Source organism: Biomphalaria glabrata, chromosome 4 (assembly GCF_947242115.1).
Source record: "Biomphalaria glabrata chromosome 4, xgBioGlab47.1, whole genome shotgun sequence".
NCBI lineage: Eukaryota > Metazoa > Mollusca > Gastropoda > Planorbidae > Biomphalaria > Biomphalaria glabrata.
Genome location: NC_074714.1, coordinates 6,699,958 through 6,721,339, shown reverse-complemented (window position 1 = coordinate 6,721,339; position 21,382 = coordinate 6,699,958). Strand labels below are relative to the sequence as shown.

General features: G+C 38.2%; 1 protein-coding gene across 1 annotated transcript in view; it reads left to right on the top strand.

The window, feature by feature from the left end:
• LOC106056736 (cadherin EGF LAG seven-pass G-type receptor 2-like) overlaps positions 1-21,382 on the top strand; it is a 99,653-nt gene that overhangs the window by 10,245 nt on the left and 68,026 nt on the right. Inside the window, exons 2-5 of the mRNA XM_056027619.1 lie at positions 7,529-7,893; positions 9,226-9,400; positions 9,894-10,019; positions 10,810-11,047. Coding sequence (XP_055883594.1) covers positions 7,529-7,893; positions 9,226-9,400; positions 9,894-10,019; positions 10,810-11,047 — 904 coding nt within the window. The remainder of the gene's footprint in view (positions 1-7,528; positions 7,894-9,225; positions 9,401-9,893; positions 10,020-10,809; positions 11,048-21,382) is intronic.

Below are 21,382 nucleotides of genomic sequence, written 5' to 3'. Positions count from 1 at the left end.
AATAAAGACGACATCCTCGGCAGACGACTAATTATAGACGCGGTACTGCATTCTCCCGTCGGATTTATCGAGCACAGGGTACCAAGCCTGGAGATAGTTCGTAGCGGGCTTTTAGATTTTTTTTTGTTTGTTTAAATTTGCATTATTGAAAACACTAGAGAAAAATATGTTCGTGCTCTATTGGTCTGTCATGGGGATTAAAAGCAAAACATGGTGGATATATATTGGTCATGTTCGTTCCTTGTGTTCCGTATTTTGTTGAGGAATTCGTTGATTTCTTGTCATTCTGTTTTGCTATGACAAATTTCCCTTTTTACAATACCTCTATTCAAGTCAGAACCTCATAGAATGTGGAGGGTGGAACCTGGACGCTGATTATAAAAGAAAAATACGGCCCTAACGATTTTCCTATAAATTTAACAGTTGATGTATATCGCGGAGAGACGTTGACCACACGGAGAAAACTCTAGCTTGACCGTTATAATTTTTCAAAGTAAAATAGAAGTACATTTAAATTTGACTAAAGAACTAGATCCAGCTTCGGTTTTAAAAGGACTATCGCGTTTGGGAATTTCCGAATGCAAGGCATTATTGATTCAAGAGTTTAATAAATTAATGTTCAGGAAAATTGTGCGCATTGTCTTCTAAGTCTTGATCTTAAGAGTATTATAAAGTGTAGTAGATCTATACATTCGCTTAACCAGGATTCTTTTTCCGGGGAGGGGGGGAATGGGGAAAATGGGCGGGGTTAAAAATTTTATATTGTTTTTTTATCTTACTTTCATTAATTATTAAGAAATAAACCGACAATCGCTCTATAAGTTGTATAAAATACTATACTATAAAGGAGGTATTGTCTTTTTTCAAATAGTATTTGAATGTTTTTAGAAGCAGTCATGTTTGGTATAGTCATTTTGTAATATCTATGAGCTCTATATTAGGTGCTGTTTGTGCATGACTTCGGCTCAGTATTTGTAGTCGTACCGTGGTCAGATGGATGTTGGTCACCTTTGACTTTGTTTACTGCCCTGTGTTATTCCTTCGCACTTCTGTTCTTTTAATGTGGTCATGTTTTCTTGGAATAAATAGTCTTTAGTCACAGCGTCTCTGTCCGACTTCAGGACACATTTCACATCCACTCATTCAGCTCGTTAGGCTCCGGTTTAAGTTCTCTTTGGGTTGACATTCAAATTGTTTCACGTCTGCGAGTGCTTCTGAATGCGGGTGAAATAATATTGAGCCAACCCTAGACCCTGTGTCTTCCTAATGCTGCGTGATAGTTTTCAGTCTGCCATTAATAATGTCCCCCCAAAAATGTAGTAAAAAAAGTTGATGTTAAACCATTCAACAAACTTTAAGGCGACAGTAAGCAGCTTTTGTTTCACTCCTGTCCGCATTTTAAAGAGACTCGGCAGTCTTTGTCAGTCTTCGTTGAAAGCGTTTGTGAACTTTGAGAGAAGCTTATAGTGGTATCAAAATGTATCAACTCTCATATATATATATATATATATATATATATATATATATATATATATATATATATATATATCCAGTGGGTGGAGGGAATATCTGTTGACCAGACGGTCTGACAATAATTTATAAAAGACATTTTTTTTAGAATAACCATTTTTTCTAAGGGCCTTCTATATTATAGTATATAAGTCATGGCATCTTTCATTATCTCTCTTTTTTTAAAGATTTTTAATAGTTTTGACTATTTGATGAATGCATGTTGCGAACTATGGATGACTTGCTGGTCGTGTGGTCGGAATATGTCTCGACAGTCTCGGGTTCGTACCTTGCCCTTCTCCCCCACCTCCTCCCCCCCCCCCCCCCGCAGTCCCGCTGGAGGTTTGGGTTTGGGTGTAGTAGTCTTCAATTCTGAACATCCGATACATGATGCCAAACATATAAACTGTGAAAGGTCAGAGACATTGACATGGTTCTCCTAACCCCATAAATTATAGGCGAGGTGTCCGAAAAGCACAGGTTGACACTCATCAAATTGTTTCCTTTTTTTTATTTTTTATTTTTTTTTTTTTAAATTTTCGTTTGAACAATAAAATAGCATTGATCTTTTTTTTTTATTGTTTCATTTTGTTTTTGGACAATATTAAAACCCACACATTAAAATGTTACTTATTAAATTAAAACCCACACATTAAAATGTTACTTATATAATACAATTAAACAACAAACTTAAATCCCAAATCTAATGGACAACCCCCCCCCCCCACACACACACACACCCAAACACTATTTTCTTTACATAATATACGTCTGGACACAAACATACAAAACGTGAATATGTATCATTATATATATATATATATATATATATTATATATATATATATATATATATATATATATATAGAGAGAGAGAGAGAGAGAGAGAGAGAGAGAGAGAGGTAGGTAGGTAGGTAGGTAGGTAGATAGATAGATAGATAGATAGATAGATAGATAGATAGATAGATAGATAGATAGATAGATAGATAGATAGATAGATAGATAGATAGATAGATAGATAGATAGATGTGGCATAAGTCCCACACACCTACATTCACATATGATATATATTACTAAGCCAGTATGTTTTAGTTCTGTTTAATTGCTATTGTGAGGCTAAGGAGAATGCCTCTAATTGTTCACTCTTTCCCTTTAGGAGCCCATTTAATGGTCCACTTGAGACTAGTAACGAGCCCCTGGTGAATCAGTTGTTTTAGCACGTACAGCGGAGAGAAACAATGCCTTGCACATAGAGGAGAATCACGCGAGCCGAGGGTATTTATGGTCTATGTTAGTTTTACCAGATAAGACTACGGCAGTGCTAATAAAGAGAGGGGGGGGGGGCGAGATGGCGTGGGGGAGATTTCGAAGTCCAAGTCACAACTGGCTGTGAGGAAAGACATAAACACTCATGAATATTTCATGTTCATGACTTGTATTCAGACTCGGTCCCCGACGGAAAGTGCGGATAAAATTATCTAATATTCTTTGCACAGATAGGCATCTTTTTTTTTTTTGGTGGGTGGGGGGGTTGTTGGGGAGACTATGGAAATTGGAACAATTCCTCGTTTGTAATACATAGGAGAAAGCAGCATTTATTAGAAACTGAAACGAGATTACCGCCCTTTAAGATGCCTGGCTGAGAACATTATTTCCAAGTTTTGATTTAGAGTCTAAGGTATTAACTCTTTCTCTCCGTAATTATTTTTCCACATTCTAAAGGAATTCTTCATTTTGCGCATTACTATTTCACTACCCCTGTTATAATAGTGCTTCAATAGCTTTGTTGTTTGTTAACAAAAATGTTTGTATTTGGTATAGAATTAAAGGGACATGCATGCTCCTTCTATATAATTTCTAAGACAAGTTTAAAAAATTAGATATTAATTTAATTTAATTAGGTCAAATCAACGATGGTATCGTCGATTAGGAGAGAAAGAGTTAAGGAATGTCCGTGTTTAGGCCTACACGCACGTAGCCAACATACATGAACAACGTATGTCCTTTTTTTGATCCTAAACATCTCAGGCGCTTCTTCAGATTTAATTAGTGTTGATATAATAATAAGTATTAATAAGTCGCTGCTTTTGCTTCCTTTTATTTTAAAAAAAAAAAGCTTGCATTTTTTTCACGAGGTTACACAAGTCTAGCCGTGGCCGGCAGCTGGCGCAGCTGTGTACTAGGGTGCACATGGGCACGTTGTGCTTGTTAAAAAAAAACATTTTTCTTGTGATAGTTTTAATTTCCCTACTTCGACCCTATATTCAAGTCTTATGTTTGATTTCTATTATACAGCAAATGATTTAGCATATGATGCCTCGTCCCCACTCCTTCACAGGGATAAAAAAAAAAGTTCTCTATTGATCCCGAGTCCCAGGGGGGAGATGTGGGGGATTCATTAGAGTAATTGATTTCGGATTACATTACCGGGCTTTCTCTTTATAGTATCGTTTGTCTTGCACAACTTGGGCTATATTTTATCTTCACATTTTTTTAAATAGGCGTGACTGTTTTTTTTTTCTCCCCAACTTTTTAAATCAGTTCTAATGATAGATTTATGTATTTATAACCAGGGAATGCTTCTAGAATTTGTAAAAGAGAAGAATTATTTTCTAAGAGTTACAAAAATAGAAACATAGCAGAATGGGTTGAAAGTTGGTGACGTTGAAGAAACAACCACCAAACAACAACCAAACAACAACCACCAAACAACAACCAAACAACAACCACCAAACAACAACCAAACAACAACCACCAAACAACAACCAAACAACAACCACCAAACAACAACCAAACAACAACCACCAAACAACAACCAAACAACAACCACCAAACAACAACCAAACAACAACCACCAAACAACAACCAAACAACAACCACCAAACAACAACCAAACAACAACCACCAAACAACAACCACCAAACAACAACCAAACAACAACCAAACAACAACCACCAAACAACAACCAAACAACAACCACCAAACAACAACCAAACAACAACCACCAAACAACAACCAAACAACAACCACCAAACAACAACCAAACAACAACCACCAAACAACAACCAAACAACAACCACCAAACAACAACCAAACAACAACCACCAAACAACAACCAAACAACAACCACCAAACAACAACCAAACAACAACCACCAAACAACAACCAAACAACAACCAAACAACAACCACCAAACAACAACCAAACAACAACCACCAAACAACAACCAAACAACAACCACCAAACAACAACCACCAAACAACAACCAAACAACAACCACCAAACAACAACCACCAAACAACCACCAAACAACAACGAGGCTAAGACATGGGACAAACTTAAACCTCTCGCTTTAGTTTTAAAGCTAGGGAGAAAATATTTGTTCATTTTTGTTATTAAATAGATAATTATTGTACTTTATAAATCGTTACACAAAAGTTGATTTGTTTTTTTTTTAAGTCCTATGACAAAACGTAGTCTTTGACGAATTTCTATGACTAGATGTGCTGTATTACAAAGTGTGTTGTCTACCATATTACAAATGAGTGAATGTGTCACGTAACACCTTCCATAAAATCAGAGTTATAGAAATGTACTTGATGTTTTTGAATGTTGATTGACAAGACTTAACTTGTGCACATGCCATTGTTAAAATACTAAACCTATCAGATACTATAGATAAATTACATAATAAATTTTTTGACTCCAGGAGACATTCCTATTTTTTTAAATAACTGCCATAGGGAGCCGGGTGCCCATATTTTTCCATTTCGACTCCATCCAGCTTTCTGTTGCTGGAATTAACTATTCATATTATTGGGTAGTGACGGGGGTGGAAGATGGATTGATGGCATCGCCGTAAGGGACACGCTCTTGCGTCAACTGGGCGAGTGAGAATTCCGCTGTGGATACACTTGCTCAGTAACACATGAGGCGTCATTAGCCTTGAGTCTCACTGTTACCAAGCTGTGATGTGATCAGTGGAGCAGACAGCCTTTTGGGCTGCCCAGGGCGATGTCCATTCAAGACAACATTCCTTTCATGTATTCCAGCAACAGTGACCATGTATTTGCCCCTCCCATCAAGTATAGAATGGGGCAAAGCGCCCTACTCTTTCTTTTTTTTAGCTCGTGTATAGAATAACCATTTTTATCTTACGGTTCAAATAGTTCGTGGTTAGATTTCTTGAAATGCGTGGCCTTAAAAAAGTAAATCTGAACTAAATTGTATACATTTCCCCTTCATTCCAGCATCTTTCTAATGCAGCATATTTTATAAAATACAGACGTTACTTAAAAAATGATTACGTCCTACGCGTGTCCCTAGGCCAATCTAGTCATGCATGTTTATCAATGACCTAAACTCTGCCAAGTCATTGGTTTTCCTGGCAACCCATTCCTTGTTCTAATATCACCAGGGAAGATTGGGTATTTGTAAAGATTTGTCCTAGCACATGAAACAAGGAATGTGCCTTTATAGAACATTAAATGTAAAAAAAAAAAAACAACTGTTTATGAGGATTGCACACAAAGTCTAATCTTCTAGTCTTTTATGCTCCGTGGGGGGTTAAAAAAAAACCCTGTCCTTTAATCTTAGCTCTTGTCTTCACTGTTAATTGATTGGTGAAACGGAGCATGATGAAACGTAATGGTTATTGCTTCATTGATCCAGGGTTCAAATTGCTTCCCCCCCCCCCCCCCATTATAAAATAAGAAAAAAAAAGGGGGAGAGGAGGAGAGAAGAAAGGGAAGGGAGATTATTTTAAGGATACTTCATCTTTACCCTTCAATGTATTTTGTTTTAAGAAGACGAAACTTTTGTCGTCGTTTCTGAAAATAGCGAGGATCTAACGGAAAAGGGTCCAGTATGCTTGCACAATTGTATTAAAGCTTACCAGTCCTATCCCCTCCAATCATGTCTGTGATATCAAATATTCAGAGGGAATGAATCCTATGGCCGTGCTATTCACAGAAGACTGATGACCAGAAGTCGGAGAATGATTAAAGAGCTGTTCAGCAACCTGAAATGACCAGTAGTCTAGCGGGATTAAGAACTGCAATCTCAGCACGCTGCTCAAATATTTTTCTGGGTCTAGCCACAGGACATGAGATAATGAACGAATAAATAATTCATTGGAAAGTTTCTCTGTTTTCTAATAGCCTGCTCTTTTTTTTTTTTTCATCTTTCATATTTCTAGCGAAACTTTTAGCCAATCTCGATCTAATAGAGTAAATAGATCCATACACAAAGAGTATATATGTTTAGACTTATTAATGCATTGTTTTAAGATGTATAAGTAGGCTTATGGTTTTGCAATTTATATTTACCCATTAGTCTTTTTAGATCCTGTGAAAATACACAATTTGGTGGTCTACACACATTACATTGACAATCATTTCTTACTTATACTGACACAATATACCGATTGCTCAGTCCACGTACTGGTAATCGTTGCATTGTTAACTGACTGCTGGTCTCAAGACGTTACATCATTATACACTTCTGTAAAGTGTCTTATTTAAAAACAAAAAAAATCAATTCTTCCTACTTTGTTGTTTACAAGTTGAAGGAACTACTAGAACCGATCGATAAATACTGACAGAAGTTGATAAATCAATGCTGGTTATAATGGTGAAGAACTCTGGACTACATTCTGACTAGATATGAACTGACTTTTGGTTTCGCAAGGGAGGTAAATACAATTGTTTTAGAACAATCAGTAAATGGAAAGGTAACCTACACTTTTTGAAGAAGTTGCTTTTATGTGTTTTTGTCTTTCAAGCCTGCACTAGGGTCTAAACTCTTTTAAAAAATAAGTATGTTGTTCTGGTTTCCGTGCTGTATTTAGGTGCTCAGCAAACTCGAGTCGAGATTCGAACTTGATCCCCGTTGATAGGTAGTAAGCCTTGTATGCCTCCCATATATACACTATGCACACACACCAAAATTATTCTAAGATCATTGTTGTTGTTTTTTACTTTTTAAAAGTTATTACCTTTTTTTGTTCTTCACTTTTCCAGACGGAGTGTCAGAGGTGAAGGCGACATGCCGTCTGTGGGTGCGTTTGGTCACCTTGGACATGCTGCACAGCGCAGTGACCATACGGCTCAACAAAATGACCCAAACTGCGTTTTTGTCGCCCCTGCTCAAATTTTTCGTGGACGGCCTGGCCAGCATCCTGGGCACGGACGAAAGCAACATCTTCGTGATCAACATCGAAGACGACACGGACGTCTCCGCCCAGATCCTGAACGTCAGCGTGTCCGTCAGGAAGGGCATCGACACTGCCCAGGGTCAGACGGTGGACGTGTTCCACACCCCGGAGTACATCCGCGAGGTCATCTACTTGCATCGCTCGCTGCTGGCCAACTTGTCTACATCTCAGGTAGGTCCATAGACCTAGATGCGTTTCAGTTCATTGCAATAGTGTTTCGGTTAAATGTAACTTAATGCTATCTTATATAGTCATTGGGAAGAAGCTGACTCTCGTAAATATTCCTTCATTCGTATACCATCACTGGAATACGTCATGAAGCCTAGATATAGGTACATGTATTGCAGCTGGACTTGTGGTAGGAGCAATGACCACGTACCGAAAATCTTTCTTTTTAAATTGAAATTCAATGAATGCACCATATTTCTGATATTCGTAATGTTTTCTGTTGTTACTGGGCTTTCGAATAGATCTAGGTGCTTTGGTAGATCAGGCAATACAAACTAACGGACATATCTATCTTGCTGTTTAAATTCTGTTTAAAACAAATCTTTCAAGTTTGGAGACACGTTTACACTTTTATAGTGCGAAATGAACCAACAGGTTTTCTGTGGATTTTCTTCTATAGTCCTAAAGAAAGTGTTTCTAAATATTTACATCTTACCTACACCTTAAGTTTTTTTACATTTATGTACAACTGTGTTGTTGTTGTTGTTGTTGCTTAATCCACTTTGCAACCTCCTTTTTTCTTTCTTTCCTTAATCTATTCATTTCTTTTCGTTCTCTCTGCGTTAGATTTAGTAACTCTCCATGTCCCGGAGTACAGATTATGAATGTGGAATTGTTTCCCTTTAAGAAACATTTGAAACAAGAGAAGATGGCCATTTCAATTTTAATGAGCATCACAAATTTTAATGTGTATCAACTTTCATGTTGTTGTTGTTTTTGTTTTTTTTTTGTTGTTTCTTTGTTTGTTCTCTTTTTACCTTCGAAAAACTTTTTTTTTTCTTTCTTGAAAGTTTTTGCTGTTTGTAAACTCGTTTTTGTTTGGTTTTTATTGAGGGAAACTCCACTAATAGCATGACTCTGATATATTTACTACTAAAAAAAAAAACAACATAAAAATCTTCTGTATCTTTTAAAAATTTAAAAATTCTTGTTGAACATTACAAAGAAAAGGGGGTGGGGGGATGTGTGGCTGAGAGACCAAAACAGCTTGGCCACCTAACAGGGGGGCTCAAGTTCAAATTCTGACTCGAGCAGAGTTCTGTTTGCCGAGCGCAGCACGGAAACCTCTGAGCTACCTCCTCCCCCACTGGCCCAAAAGATCTTGGACTTCACTGAGAATGCTATAAGCATGAAAGATGCTGCTACATAAAACCAATAAAAAAAGGGTGTGGAAGCTGTGTACTATTTGTATTAACTTTGTTTTACTTTGTCAGTGCATACATGAACTGCTTGAGCTGCAGACGTGAAGGTGTCAGTGCTTCTCAAATGTTTCAGGTCCTTCCCTTTGATGACAACTTGTGTTTGGTCGAGCCCTGCACCAATTTCGAGATCTGTCGATCACTTGTTAACAGTGGCGAGGCCAGACAATTCATCTCCTCCAGGACTGTCTTGTTCCGACCCGTCCATCCAACTCAGATCTTTTCTTGTGTTTGTCCGAGTGGCTTTGCCGGTAAGTAACTAAATGCTTGCTCATCGTAACGCGAGAAATCAAGTACAATTAATAAACCTTCAAGTAATTTTTCCTAAAAAAGGAAGACAGATCTTTGATCCTCTAATTTAAAAAAAAAATACTAAAAGAATAAATCATTCCATCTTTTGTAAAGATGTGAAACTGGTGTATGCTCTAGATGTGAACATATGATATGTAAGTTGTCACAACTTTCCTATTCTATTTATAATTATAACTCGATAGAATCTACCTTAGGTCTCGATACGTCTAGGTGTCCCTGGTTCAGTTCTAGTTAACGAAATAAAACAATGAAACCACTAGATCAAACACATAAACCTTAATCAGCTTTACTGCATATCACACACGCTGGTCTCTGTCTGACAACAAAACACACTTCCGGTCATTCGCGCAGATTGTAAAAATAGATTATACATACATACACACATTCATCCGTGACATAAGTCATATGATGTTATGATTGTTTGTCTTCTAGGTATGAACCAGACTAAGATGTGTGATACAGAGATTGACCTGTGCTACAGTTTGCCCTGCCAACATAACGGTGTGTGTCTCAGGCATGAGAACGGCTACACATGTCAGTGCAAGACAGGTTTCACAGGTAAACATTGTCCCCAAACACTTGGTCATAAAGATCAACACTGTTTCTCTGTTAGATTTGTTTTAATATTAACATTTTCTGATACTGTCAGTCCTCCTGGCTAGCAAACGTTGGGAGATAGTCTGGAGAGATTAAAGAAGACTTGACAGAATTTGAATTTGACGACCGAAATTGTTGTTTGGAATTCTGCCTACATTGTGTTAGGATCAATACAAAAACATAAAAGGGCGAATCTTTTGTAGAAATAGTTTTACATTTAGTGATGAAAACAAAGATATATATATATATGACTATGTCTGGATATGTTAAACCTCTACATGCCATCAAATGTAATTATTTTATGTGTTTGTATTTTACTTTTATACCATGTTCTTGATATACCATGTTCTTGATATACCATGTTCTTGTTGTTATACCAAGTTCTTGTGGTTATACCATGTTCTTGATATACCATGTTTTTGTTGTTATACCATGTTCTTGTTGTTATACCATGTTCTTGTTGTTATACCAAGTTCTTGTTATACCAAGTTCTTGTGGTTATACCATGTTTTTGTTGTTATACCAAGTTCTTGTGGTTATACCATGTTCTTGATATACCATGTTCTTGTTGTTATACCAAGTTCTTGTGGTTATACCATGTTCTTGATATACCATGTTTTTGTTGTTATACCATGTTTTTGTTGTTATACCATGTTTTTGTTGTTATACCAAGTTCTTGTGGTTATACCATGCTCTTGTCTAGTCTGCTCAAGACACACAACTATGTACTTGTTTCCTATTTGTCATGCAGGTGCAAACTGTGAGTACAATATGACTAGCATCTATGACAGTTTGACCTGCCCCTCTGACCAGTGCAAGGGCACATCACACTGTGTCCCTCTGTCCAGTGGAGGATTTACCTGTGCAGATTGCCCACAAGATGGATATCATGACATGCAGTGCCAACTGAGGACCAAAAGTTTCAAGAAAGGATCTTATCTCACATTCGCATCTCTCAAGTCAAGGAATAGGTTTACTATACAAATGCGGTGAGTACTTACTTACATTTCTACTTCTGTCACTACCTTTGAGGTGAGCAGCTTGACAGGGTGGCACATTTATAGTTTGAGCATGCATCTTTCTCTTGACACTCACAACGTTAAGCAATAGATTAACAATTAAGAATAGAAAAAATTAGTTTGCCCCCTGTATCGCCACCCTTATGTATCTTTTGTTCTCTGCTATTCTGCGAATAAATTGATGGAATCAAGAGTTAGTTATAAACAAAATCAGATGTTTTTGTTTTTTTAAGTAGTACTAACTTAACACGGAAGAATGCGACATGTGATGTCTTCTTCTGCCACGTTGACAGTCTGAAGTATTTACCATACAACTTACAAGCATCCAGCCTGGCCTTCATGCCTTAGCTTGAATCCATTCCCATGCTATCCTTTCTAGTTGTATCTCCCTATAATCATCTAAGTCAACAGTTTCAGTTACTGTGTCGACTGTAGGCTGCCAAATTTGCCAATTTTCGCACCACCTCTTTATTTGTCATTCGCTGAAGAAACACAGATCTAATGTATTACTTAGCTGACTTCCTTTGAAGTCCTTTCTTCAACACATCCAGTAATCCCAGACTTGAAGTTTGCTGGTAACACAGTAGATAACAATCTGAAACCCAAGTAGATTTACGTGACCAAAGTTTTCTATGGGAATACTAAACACTGTAATCTATATGCTTGGAATATTGTTACCAGCTTGAATGAACGAGTCAGACATTTAAAAAGAACCGAAAAGTCTATAACATTGTTAAATGTGATGGCACTGTGTAAATATAAAAGTTGGCAATTAGAGAGGGGCCTATTTGATTAATGTTTGTTCTTGTTTAGCTCAATCAGAGATCACGTGATGTTCTTTCAATGGATGGTGACGTGTTGTGGATGACTGGGTGCTTTTAAAATGTATTTCTTCGATGCTACTGATTTATATCTGCTTATATTCCTATTATTTGTCATATTGTGAACCCCCTCTCCTCTCATGAGTCAACCCCCCGTGATTTGAGACTTTCGATTCTTACTCATTTTTCTTACTCATTTTTCTTATCGTTGCGATATAGCCAAAAATGAAAATTTCTCACTTCATCTTGTGCTGCGTGACATTTTATTAATATTTAAGAAAGATCAAGTGAAAGGGTCCATCTATAATAATTCTATAACGTGTCCAAGCTGTGCGTCCTTAGTTTGCAGTTGACTGAATCAGTCACAATTTGTGGATCTGTGCTGCGGTAATGTCGTTCTAAATTTAATATCTATATACACACTCGTTGCGTTTTTTTAACATATGGTTAACCCATTGCGTTTCCCTGGAGAAGAAATGATTTTGACAAATACAACTAATCCATGTTGCAATGTTTATCGCAGCCATTTGTATGCACACCATTTGTTCCACGTTACCTCTCCTTCAATCGGACTTTATGGCCCACACTGGATCACCTTCCAGCAATTTAGCGCAGGAGGGACTCGCTTCTTTCCCCTTGATGTCCCGAAATCATGTTGAGCGCCCTACATTGAAAGCCATAGAACGAGACATATGGTTAGCTCCCCCTTTTTATTGTATATCAATCGTGTCTCGGAATGTGATTTTCTTACTTGAAATAGAACTGGGTTAAATAAAAAAAAATAAACTGCTATGTGGTAGGGGGGTAGGGTGCCTACTAGTTCTCTGATCTATTCAGGTTCGAACGGGACCGTACGTTAAACGTACAGGGTATAGTCTACGTCTTTTGTACCAGCCAGTGAAGAACGAAAAGAAACTAGCGAAATGCTTGTAATAACGGTGGGTAGCCCCCAGGGAGCTTGGAAGTCACACCGACGTACTTCTATAAGAGAGATACTTAGTCATTGACAATTACATCACGTGGTACAAACTAGACTTTCCTTTTCTTCCCTTTATAATAGAATACGTGCGTGTGTTGGTGGGTGTGTGTACACCAATGTGCAGGTTGCACACGTGTGTAAACTGACGGAAGTATTGATTTCTGACTTGAATCGGTCACACGTAATGACACCAGACAGCCCTAGAACAGCGATATGCCTCTCTTTTGGGTTTCTATTAGAATGGATTATTGGACAGTGCCAGAGACATTGCTTGAGTTGGCTAAGGATGTGAGATTCAAATGTACTATGGTCTGCATGATCATATAATCAGTGCTGGCGTGTTAGTCTATTCTGGCAATGCTTTGTTTGCTTTAATCATATCAATTAAAGAGAATATCCACTAATTTCTAGACCTGTAAGAAATGGAGTCAAATCACATTAAACACACCGGCACTAAGAACCAAAGGGAAAAAAAAGACCCACTCAAATAATATCTTTGGGAGCTAAAGGCTGGAATGAGGGTTGTTTCCTGATGGGCCAGTTGAAGTCGCCATCCCATAATTTCCATGTTTTCTTCGTCCTGGATATGTTCTTTGTAGGAAAGCTGTGACAGTGTGACGGTGTACTCACCTGTCCGTATCTTTCAGCATACATTTCGATTTTGAATGCCATAATAATGTTACAAATGAACAGTGATAGGTAGAGGTCAACGTATGACCCCGGTGAGATGACACAGCAGCTAGTGTTCCCTGGAATCTACATGTACAAACAAAGACAGGATGTGACGTGTCCACACGTGTTGTTCCAGGGGACGAACAGATCTAAGTAGGGGGACAGTTACTAATGAACAGTGACAGATAAAGGTCACTACGTGTGACCCCGACTTGATGACACTGCAGCGAGTGTTTTCTGGAATCTACGTGTATAAATAAAGACAGGATGTGACGTTTCCTGACATGTTATTCCAGAGGATACTAGGAGTGTTTGTGCAACTTTGGACAAGCGATTAGGGACTCTATATAAGCCAGAGAGTTAATGTGAAAGTCAGTCGTATGGAGTCGTGAGTTAGCCGTTACAGTCGATACAGACGATGTAAGACGTGTGCGGCTCTAGTGGAAGAGAAATGTGTACGACTCGATGCAAGTTAACTAGGGTAGAGTTAACTGGAGTGGACTACTGTCGTTAAAGTCTATACAGCGAACTACAGTGGAATTCAGCCGTTACAGTCGATACAGTCGATGTAAGACGTGTGCGGCTCTGATGTGGTAGACTGGAGTACGACTTGGTTCAGCTTTGGGAGACCTGGAGCGACACTGGGAAGTGTGTCGTTGGTCTGTTACGACTTGGTTCAGTTTTGGAGACCTGGAGCGACACTGGGAAGTGTGTCGTTGGTCTGTTCTGTGGAATACGACTCGGTGCAAGTTGAGAAGAGATGAAGTGCAACGAAGTGAAGAGATGAATTGCAACGAAGTATAGCTAACTGTAAACTGACAGATATTGTACATTCTTCTACGCTACATGTTACAGTGACGAATTGTTAGAGTTAATAGTCATTAAAGTTATATGAAACTGAAAGTTTAGTCGTCAAGTTCTTTACAGTGTTTTTATTTGTGTGCCTACTAATACTTCTAGCCAGAAGATTCAGAAATACGTAACAATAATAATAATAATAATAATAATCTTTATTATAAAAGTTAGCCCCAGCATTACAGAGAAACTAATCGCGTTTAGTTCTGTGACATTTGTTCGTGTACTGCTTTGATTGTGTGTGTTCTGTGTGTATTAAAACTTTGAATTATGACTTTGGTTATATGAAAGACAAATACATGACATTGTTTCAACAAACAAACAAAGATGTCATTCTTTGGCACGTGACTTCTCGCTAATACCGGAATCAGAAACCCCATTGGTAGCGAACCATACTGAGAATTACTCTCTTAGAGCATGTGAAAGGAAGGGGCAGTGAGTTTTAATAATAATAATAATAATAATCTTTATTGTCCGTATGGAAATTTGTCTTACAATTTGTGTATTACACCAAACAAAAAACATTATAACTATAAAAAACCAAAGTGTACATTCACACCAGACTCACTCATAATTTACATGTGACAACGTTTATATCAGATTGTTCTTATTTAAGGTCGCCTTGTCCCCGTACAAGGACAGCCCTAATGCCAGACACGAACCAGTTCTCTCTAATACCAGATGGCATGCCTCACCTAGATCTAGTGATTGCAGCCATTGTGTTAATGATGCTTTCGATATGAACATCAAATCGTCAAGTGAATAATGTATTGGTTCTCATCGACTATCAACACCCGCCTCCCTGATTTACTCTTCGCGTAAAGCAGATCTACCTGTAGACTGGCCTACCTGTAGATTGTAGATCTTGACGAGTTCTTCTTCACAGTTGCATCGCGTGGAGACCTTCCCGCTTACACGTTGTTTGACGATAGCTCGTGAAATGTAAGGGAGGAGACTCTCGGCGTGTCTCTACGTCACGTCAGGGACAGGGTCTTCTACACTAACCAAGTATGTTTAACACTCTGGTGACAGCTCGTCACTGACGTCAGCATGACAATGGTACCTCGGTTACTCGCCCAATCTTCTTACTTCTGACCAAGCATTCGGAACAGAGTGTGCTGGTAAAGCATGTGAGTAAATGAGTATGTTAGGTCTCGGTAAGCACACATAGAATCGTGTCATTTTCAAGCGTTGATACGAGCCAGACGTCTGCTAGTGAACTATTTTTTAACAATACAAAATAAAAGAATTTCACAGTTTTATGTATGAATTACAAGCCAAGAAAGAAAACACTTGTGGTCAAATAAAAATAAATAAATGTAACCCATTCGTTTCAATGAAATCTTGGTTCCATGTAAGCCATGAGATTATATATATATTGTAAAAAGAACATAAAATACAACTCTTAGCGAACGTTTCGATGTAGGCTTAAAATAAGGCAAGTTAAAGCTTATAATCTGTTTCAAGCTATTCTAAAGTATTAAGTGTTTAAAAATTTCGTAGTAGGCTCCATAGTTTCCTGTCAAATTTTCTAATATTTTTGTTTCTCTTTTGGAAGCACGTAAATTTTTCAACCATGTGATTCAGTCAACTCATTTAGACGCCGCAGTGTAATCACGCGACACCCCCCATAGAGCCGCGTGTTTATAGAATCCACTTACATGTTTAGCAAGTGACTTTGACTTCAGTCAACATGGGCCGCCTCATCGCTCCGTCTTCCGTTACGTCGTGGCTCCACTTTCTATATTTTCATAACGTTCCCCTCAAATAGCAAACAATTTGTCACGGCCGAGCCTCTTCACGGAGTTTTAATCTAACATTCAATATTTGCAGTTAGGAATTCTTTAAAAAAAAAAAACAAATCTCTAGCGTTGCGACAAAGTTACTGAAGAAGGCTAACGGGAGATACTGATTGATTTCATAACACTTTCATAACACTTTCATAACACTTGTACAAAGACTGTTTTTGATGTCCTTTCCGTCTCTCTCTCTCTCTCTCTCTCTCTCTCTCTGTACTTGTATTTTATTTTTCCTAAGGTTCTTAAAATCTCCGTCGAGTTTGAGAGTCCTACAATTACACAACTTGTCTGGGCGCTAAGCCTTTACACACACACACACACACACACACACACACAAATTCATGGGAAACCTTCGTACTACCATCTCTCCCCCCCCCCCTTTTTTTTTCCCCTTTCCCAGCGCCTAGACCAATGGTTGCTCGCGCCAAACGTTACTCCCGGAAACTCTTGTGGAAGTGAGGTAAATTTGCTTAATATCTCCCCGGGCAACGGTACACATGCTTGGCTTGGAGAAGACGCCGGGACGCTCTGTGCGTTGCCAAGTTAGTCGTTAATAAAAGCAAGCATTTTCTTGGGAGCGGTGCAACATTTTCATGGGCCCAAGTGTTTGTAGGACCACAGCAATGTTAAAAAAAAAGGTTTCTTTAACTCTACATAGACAAAATAAGTACAATTCTATCAATTGTTTTATTTTGAACAGAAATATTGTACTTGTTAAGATATCCATTGTAAAACTTTGAACTGTTTCTGTTTTGGGCTGCTCCATATTTTGCATGTTACCCAGAGATAGGAACCTGTTACAATTTAATATCGATACAGAAGAGAATAATTGCAGTCCGAGATACGGAATTTCAATTCATCAGTAAATGTACAATTTCAAAGTTTTGGTCAAGGGTTCTAGAAATAGAATGATATATATACAAATACGACTTATCTTAGTTTTAAGCAATGCAATTCTCTTGACGTGATAATAAAGTGCAATATATGTTCATCTCTCTCTCTCTCTGTATGTGCAATAGTGTCGGTGCATTTGTCTAGTTTTAAATTAAGAAAGGTTCTTACGTTGGAAAATGTCGAATTTTATTGGAGATTTCGACCCGATAAACAAATCAAGATCGTTGAAAACTTTTAGTGAATATTATTTTTAAATCTAGATCTAGATTCTCCATATAAATATATTAGTTAATCGAGTCAGTCAGCGACTTCTGACCAAAAGTTGTCATGGCAACTGTAAGTTCAACAAATCTGGAAGCACGGTAAACTCGCGCTGTTTGTCTTCTTGAGCGTGGGCCTACAGTGCAAACACGCTTGACCCTCTAATGTCAATTTGATTGGATATTATTTTGTACATAAGCTGGAGCCTTTCCTCTGTAATCCCCCCAACCAGCATATTTCTTGGAGTGCCACCTGTAACTCTTGACCGTGGTTAGGTTTGGTACTAAACGAGCGAGAAGGTCAGGCGAGGATTATGATTAAACACCTTCGCACTCTCCCAGATTATCTTTTTTTTTTTTTTTTTGAAGTAACGTCTGTAATAAATAAGCCAAGATGATCCAACCAGTTGTAGTTTCAGCCTTAGTTACTTTAGTCGTTACGCTAAAGTTTCGATTTATTAACAAGGTAACTTCTCGAATGTCTGCAGTACGAGTGCGGTGCAATGAATGGCGTGCACAAGGTGCATACAATCCACTGAGACTTACTTAGACTTAGGTCCTCCCGCGCCGTTCGGCGCATTGGGCGGCAAGCTGTCTCAACAGTGATCTGTCACTGGCAATGTCTGAAGCCTCCTCCCACCTGGTGTCCACTGTTCTGAGGTCCTCCATGAAGGTGTGTCGCCAAGTAATACGAGGACGCCCCTGTTTGCGCTTTCCTCGTATTGGCTTCCATGTTATCGCAACTCTTGGTGTGCGTAATTTATTTTGTCGTAGAACATGTCCCGCAAACCTCATGCGACGCTCTGTAACAACTTCACTAAGTGTTCGACTCCCAGTTCGGCAAAGGATTTCCTTGTTTGAGACCCGATCTGTGTAACTGACGCCCAAAATCCGTCTCAGCCATTTTTGTCGAGCCACATTTAGTCTTTTCTCAATTTTGACAGATGACTCCCATGTCTCACATGCGTATGTAGCAGTCGGAGTGACGATCCACGATACAATCCACACAACGTTTAAAGATACAGTGGAGGCTCTTAAAGAAGTTGTGTTCAACGCCTCAACTTGAGGAGGAATTTGTTTAAACTCGATCCAGTTCATACTTTTCATAGAGGCAAAAAGACCGTCACACTAACTCAGAGCTAAACTGAACCGCTGGCTTGTTGAACCTTTGACAGTTCTAGTCAATAGTTAGTGCACTGATTGTTACATCAGCTTTTGTTGTTGTTGTTGTTGTTTGTTTTTTTTATCTGGCTTCTATCAACCCACTCTGTCTGTCTGTCTGGGTCATAATTTGTTCTCCTTATTTCTCCGACTTCTCTTTCTCGGATCAAGTTGAAACTTTGCCTCAATTATTGATTGTTCCTATTAATGCATGAATCAATAAAACAAATTAGTCAATCAACTATTCCTAATTAATTAATTTTTCTTTTTTTTATGGAAAAGAGAATTAGATAGTTCGATACGAATTTTAAAGTAACAATGGACTTAGAAAACCTTCAGTACTTGAATAGCTCAGCGGCAAAACGCGTTGTCCTCACATCTTGGTGGCACAAGTTCGAGCAGGTTTGTTTTTTTTTAAAATTATTTTCAAAAGTGAGGCACGGAAACCTTCTCCCAGATGATTGATTTCATGATTGATTTCATAATTGATTTCATGATTGATTCCAAAGAATTGATGCGCTTTTACCCAATCTGTGCGAGTTTTTTAATTAAAAAAAAGTATTTGTTAGGTTAAACGTTGACTATTCAACGTTTATTTCTACTTTTTTTTAAGGGGAGCTAAATTCCAATCTCTCACTTGGTCCATCTTCTAATGTCTGTGCACTTCCCTGCTGGCGGAGTGTCACAGTTGCTTTGTGATTGGGTTCAATGAACTTCTGCCCGTGCTGCTTGTCGCTGACAAGATTACAACTCAGGCAAGCGTACAGTTAGACCAGCACAGCTTCTTTTTATTAAGTCGGCAGTCATGCAAAAGATGTGCAAGTCCTTGGCTCCTTCCTGAAATTCTTGCTTTCAGTCTTCAGTTAGACTACCGGGTTATTATCACTCCCTACCCACTACCGGGTTATTATCACTTCCTACCCACTACCGGGTTATTATCACTTCCTACCCACTACCGGGTTATTATCACTTCCTACCCACTACCGGGTTATTATCACTCCTTGCCCACTACCGGGTTATTATCACTCCCTACCCACTACCGGGTCGTGAATAGCAGTGCAAGGATTTCATATTTGTAATTCACTATCCCAGCCTTTCTGAAAGTCATCGACTCCGGAAGTGGTGGCTTTATTAATATCTTATTTACGTTGTTGATACTTGGTCGTTGGTTTGTAACTCCAAACAGGTAGTACAATTTAACCTTTGTAAGCGTATTAGATTCTTAATGTAGAACTTCCAAATACACTTGAACAGACTTTAATTTAAACAAACTTGAATATAACCTTTCTTTTTATAACTATACACAGCTTTCAACCTCACACAAGTTAAAATACTTTAAACAAGATCTAACTTACTCGAAACAAGTCTCTCTTTTGTCGATCTCTAATGTTCACACCAACAGTTATTATATTGAACTACAACTGACCAGCTCGTAATTTATCAGAATCCATTCAGCCTACACAACCAAACTATCCGCCCTTTTCTCATAGTTACACCGTACACTAAATTGACATGTTCGCATATTAAGATCATATTGTCTTACTGATCCATTAGCAGGGGAATGTGTTTTGATTACTATTGTGTTTTTTTTTCTTCTCTTCAATAGTCACAGAGTGAACATTCAAAAAAAAATATTTTGTGATTTGTTTGTGATGAATGTCTTTCATTATTCATTATCTGGTCATGGTTAAGCCATTGGGGGGAAAAAGAGGGAGGGGGCATTTATTTAGTCTAAAATGTCGCTTGCAGATATGTCTGTTACTGTGGTCTATGTTTTAACAATATATCCTTTGAGTTCTCGCACTGTTAGAACTTATTGGAATCTGAGATGTCATCTAATCCCAGATTTACCATGTCATCTAATCCCAAATTTACCACGTTATCTAATCCCAGATTTACCACGTCATCTAATCCCAGATTTACCACGTCATCTAATCCCAGATTTACCACGTCATCTAATCCCAGATTTACCACGTCATCTAATCCCAGATTTACCACGTCATCTAATCCCAGATTTACCATGTCATCTAATCCCAAATTCGCCAGGTCCATGCCATCAAATCACAAATTTACCATGTCATCAAAATCACATTTTACCATGTCATCGAATTACAAATGTAAAATGGCATCAAATTAACCGTTAAAATATCATCAAATAACAGATTTAAAATGTCCTCAATTCCCCAAATGGACCAAGTATTCGAAGTAAAGTAACACTCTCCACAGATTTGTATCAATGACCGTTAAGCCTAAATAACTATTTGGTATTCCCGTGTGCAGAAACCAGGAAGTGCTGACTAGCACCTGCACGATCTACTGTGCACTCTTGAACACTGTAACTTCCAAAGCTCTTTAGCTTGTAACAAAAACTCATTGTTATTTAGATGGCAGCAGTCACCTTTTAAGATTTGGCATTGTTTGGAATCGAAAATTTACCGTCAAACTTCCCAATATATTGATTTTTGAAGTCGATATATTAAGTTATCAACAACACGTCAGTTCATGCCAGTTATGGTAATTTTTTTACGATGTTGTTAGTTCTCGTGTTTCATACATTGAAATGTTGAATTGATCAGTTCATGGCGGTCAAAAGTTGAAAGGAAAAAAATGTTTCTCATTAACAAACTGCTCAAGCAGATAATCTCCAGTGGAAATGTTCCATACAGCGTCCAGAGATAAGGGTCGCTGATTGAATTTGTCAGTCCGTGGCTCGGTAATGACGTCCCCTTTTATCTCGTGTCCAAATAGCTGGTGATAGCACCGCTGGAGCAGCCGACAGAAATTCATATGTAGTTGAAGTGAAGATTAAAAAATAATAATTAAATTGGTATTGTGTGTTTTTTCACGGCTATCTCTTGTTTGAT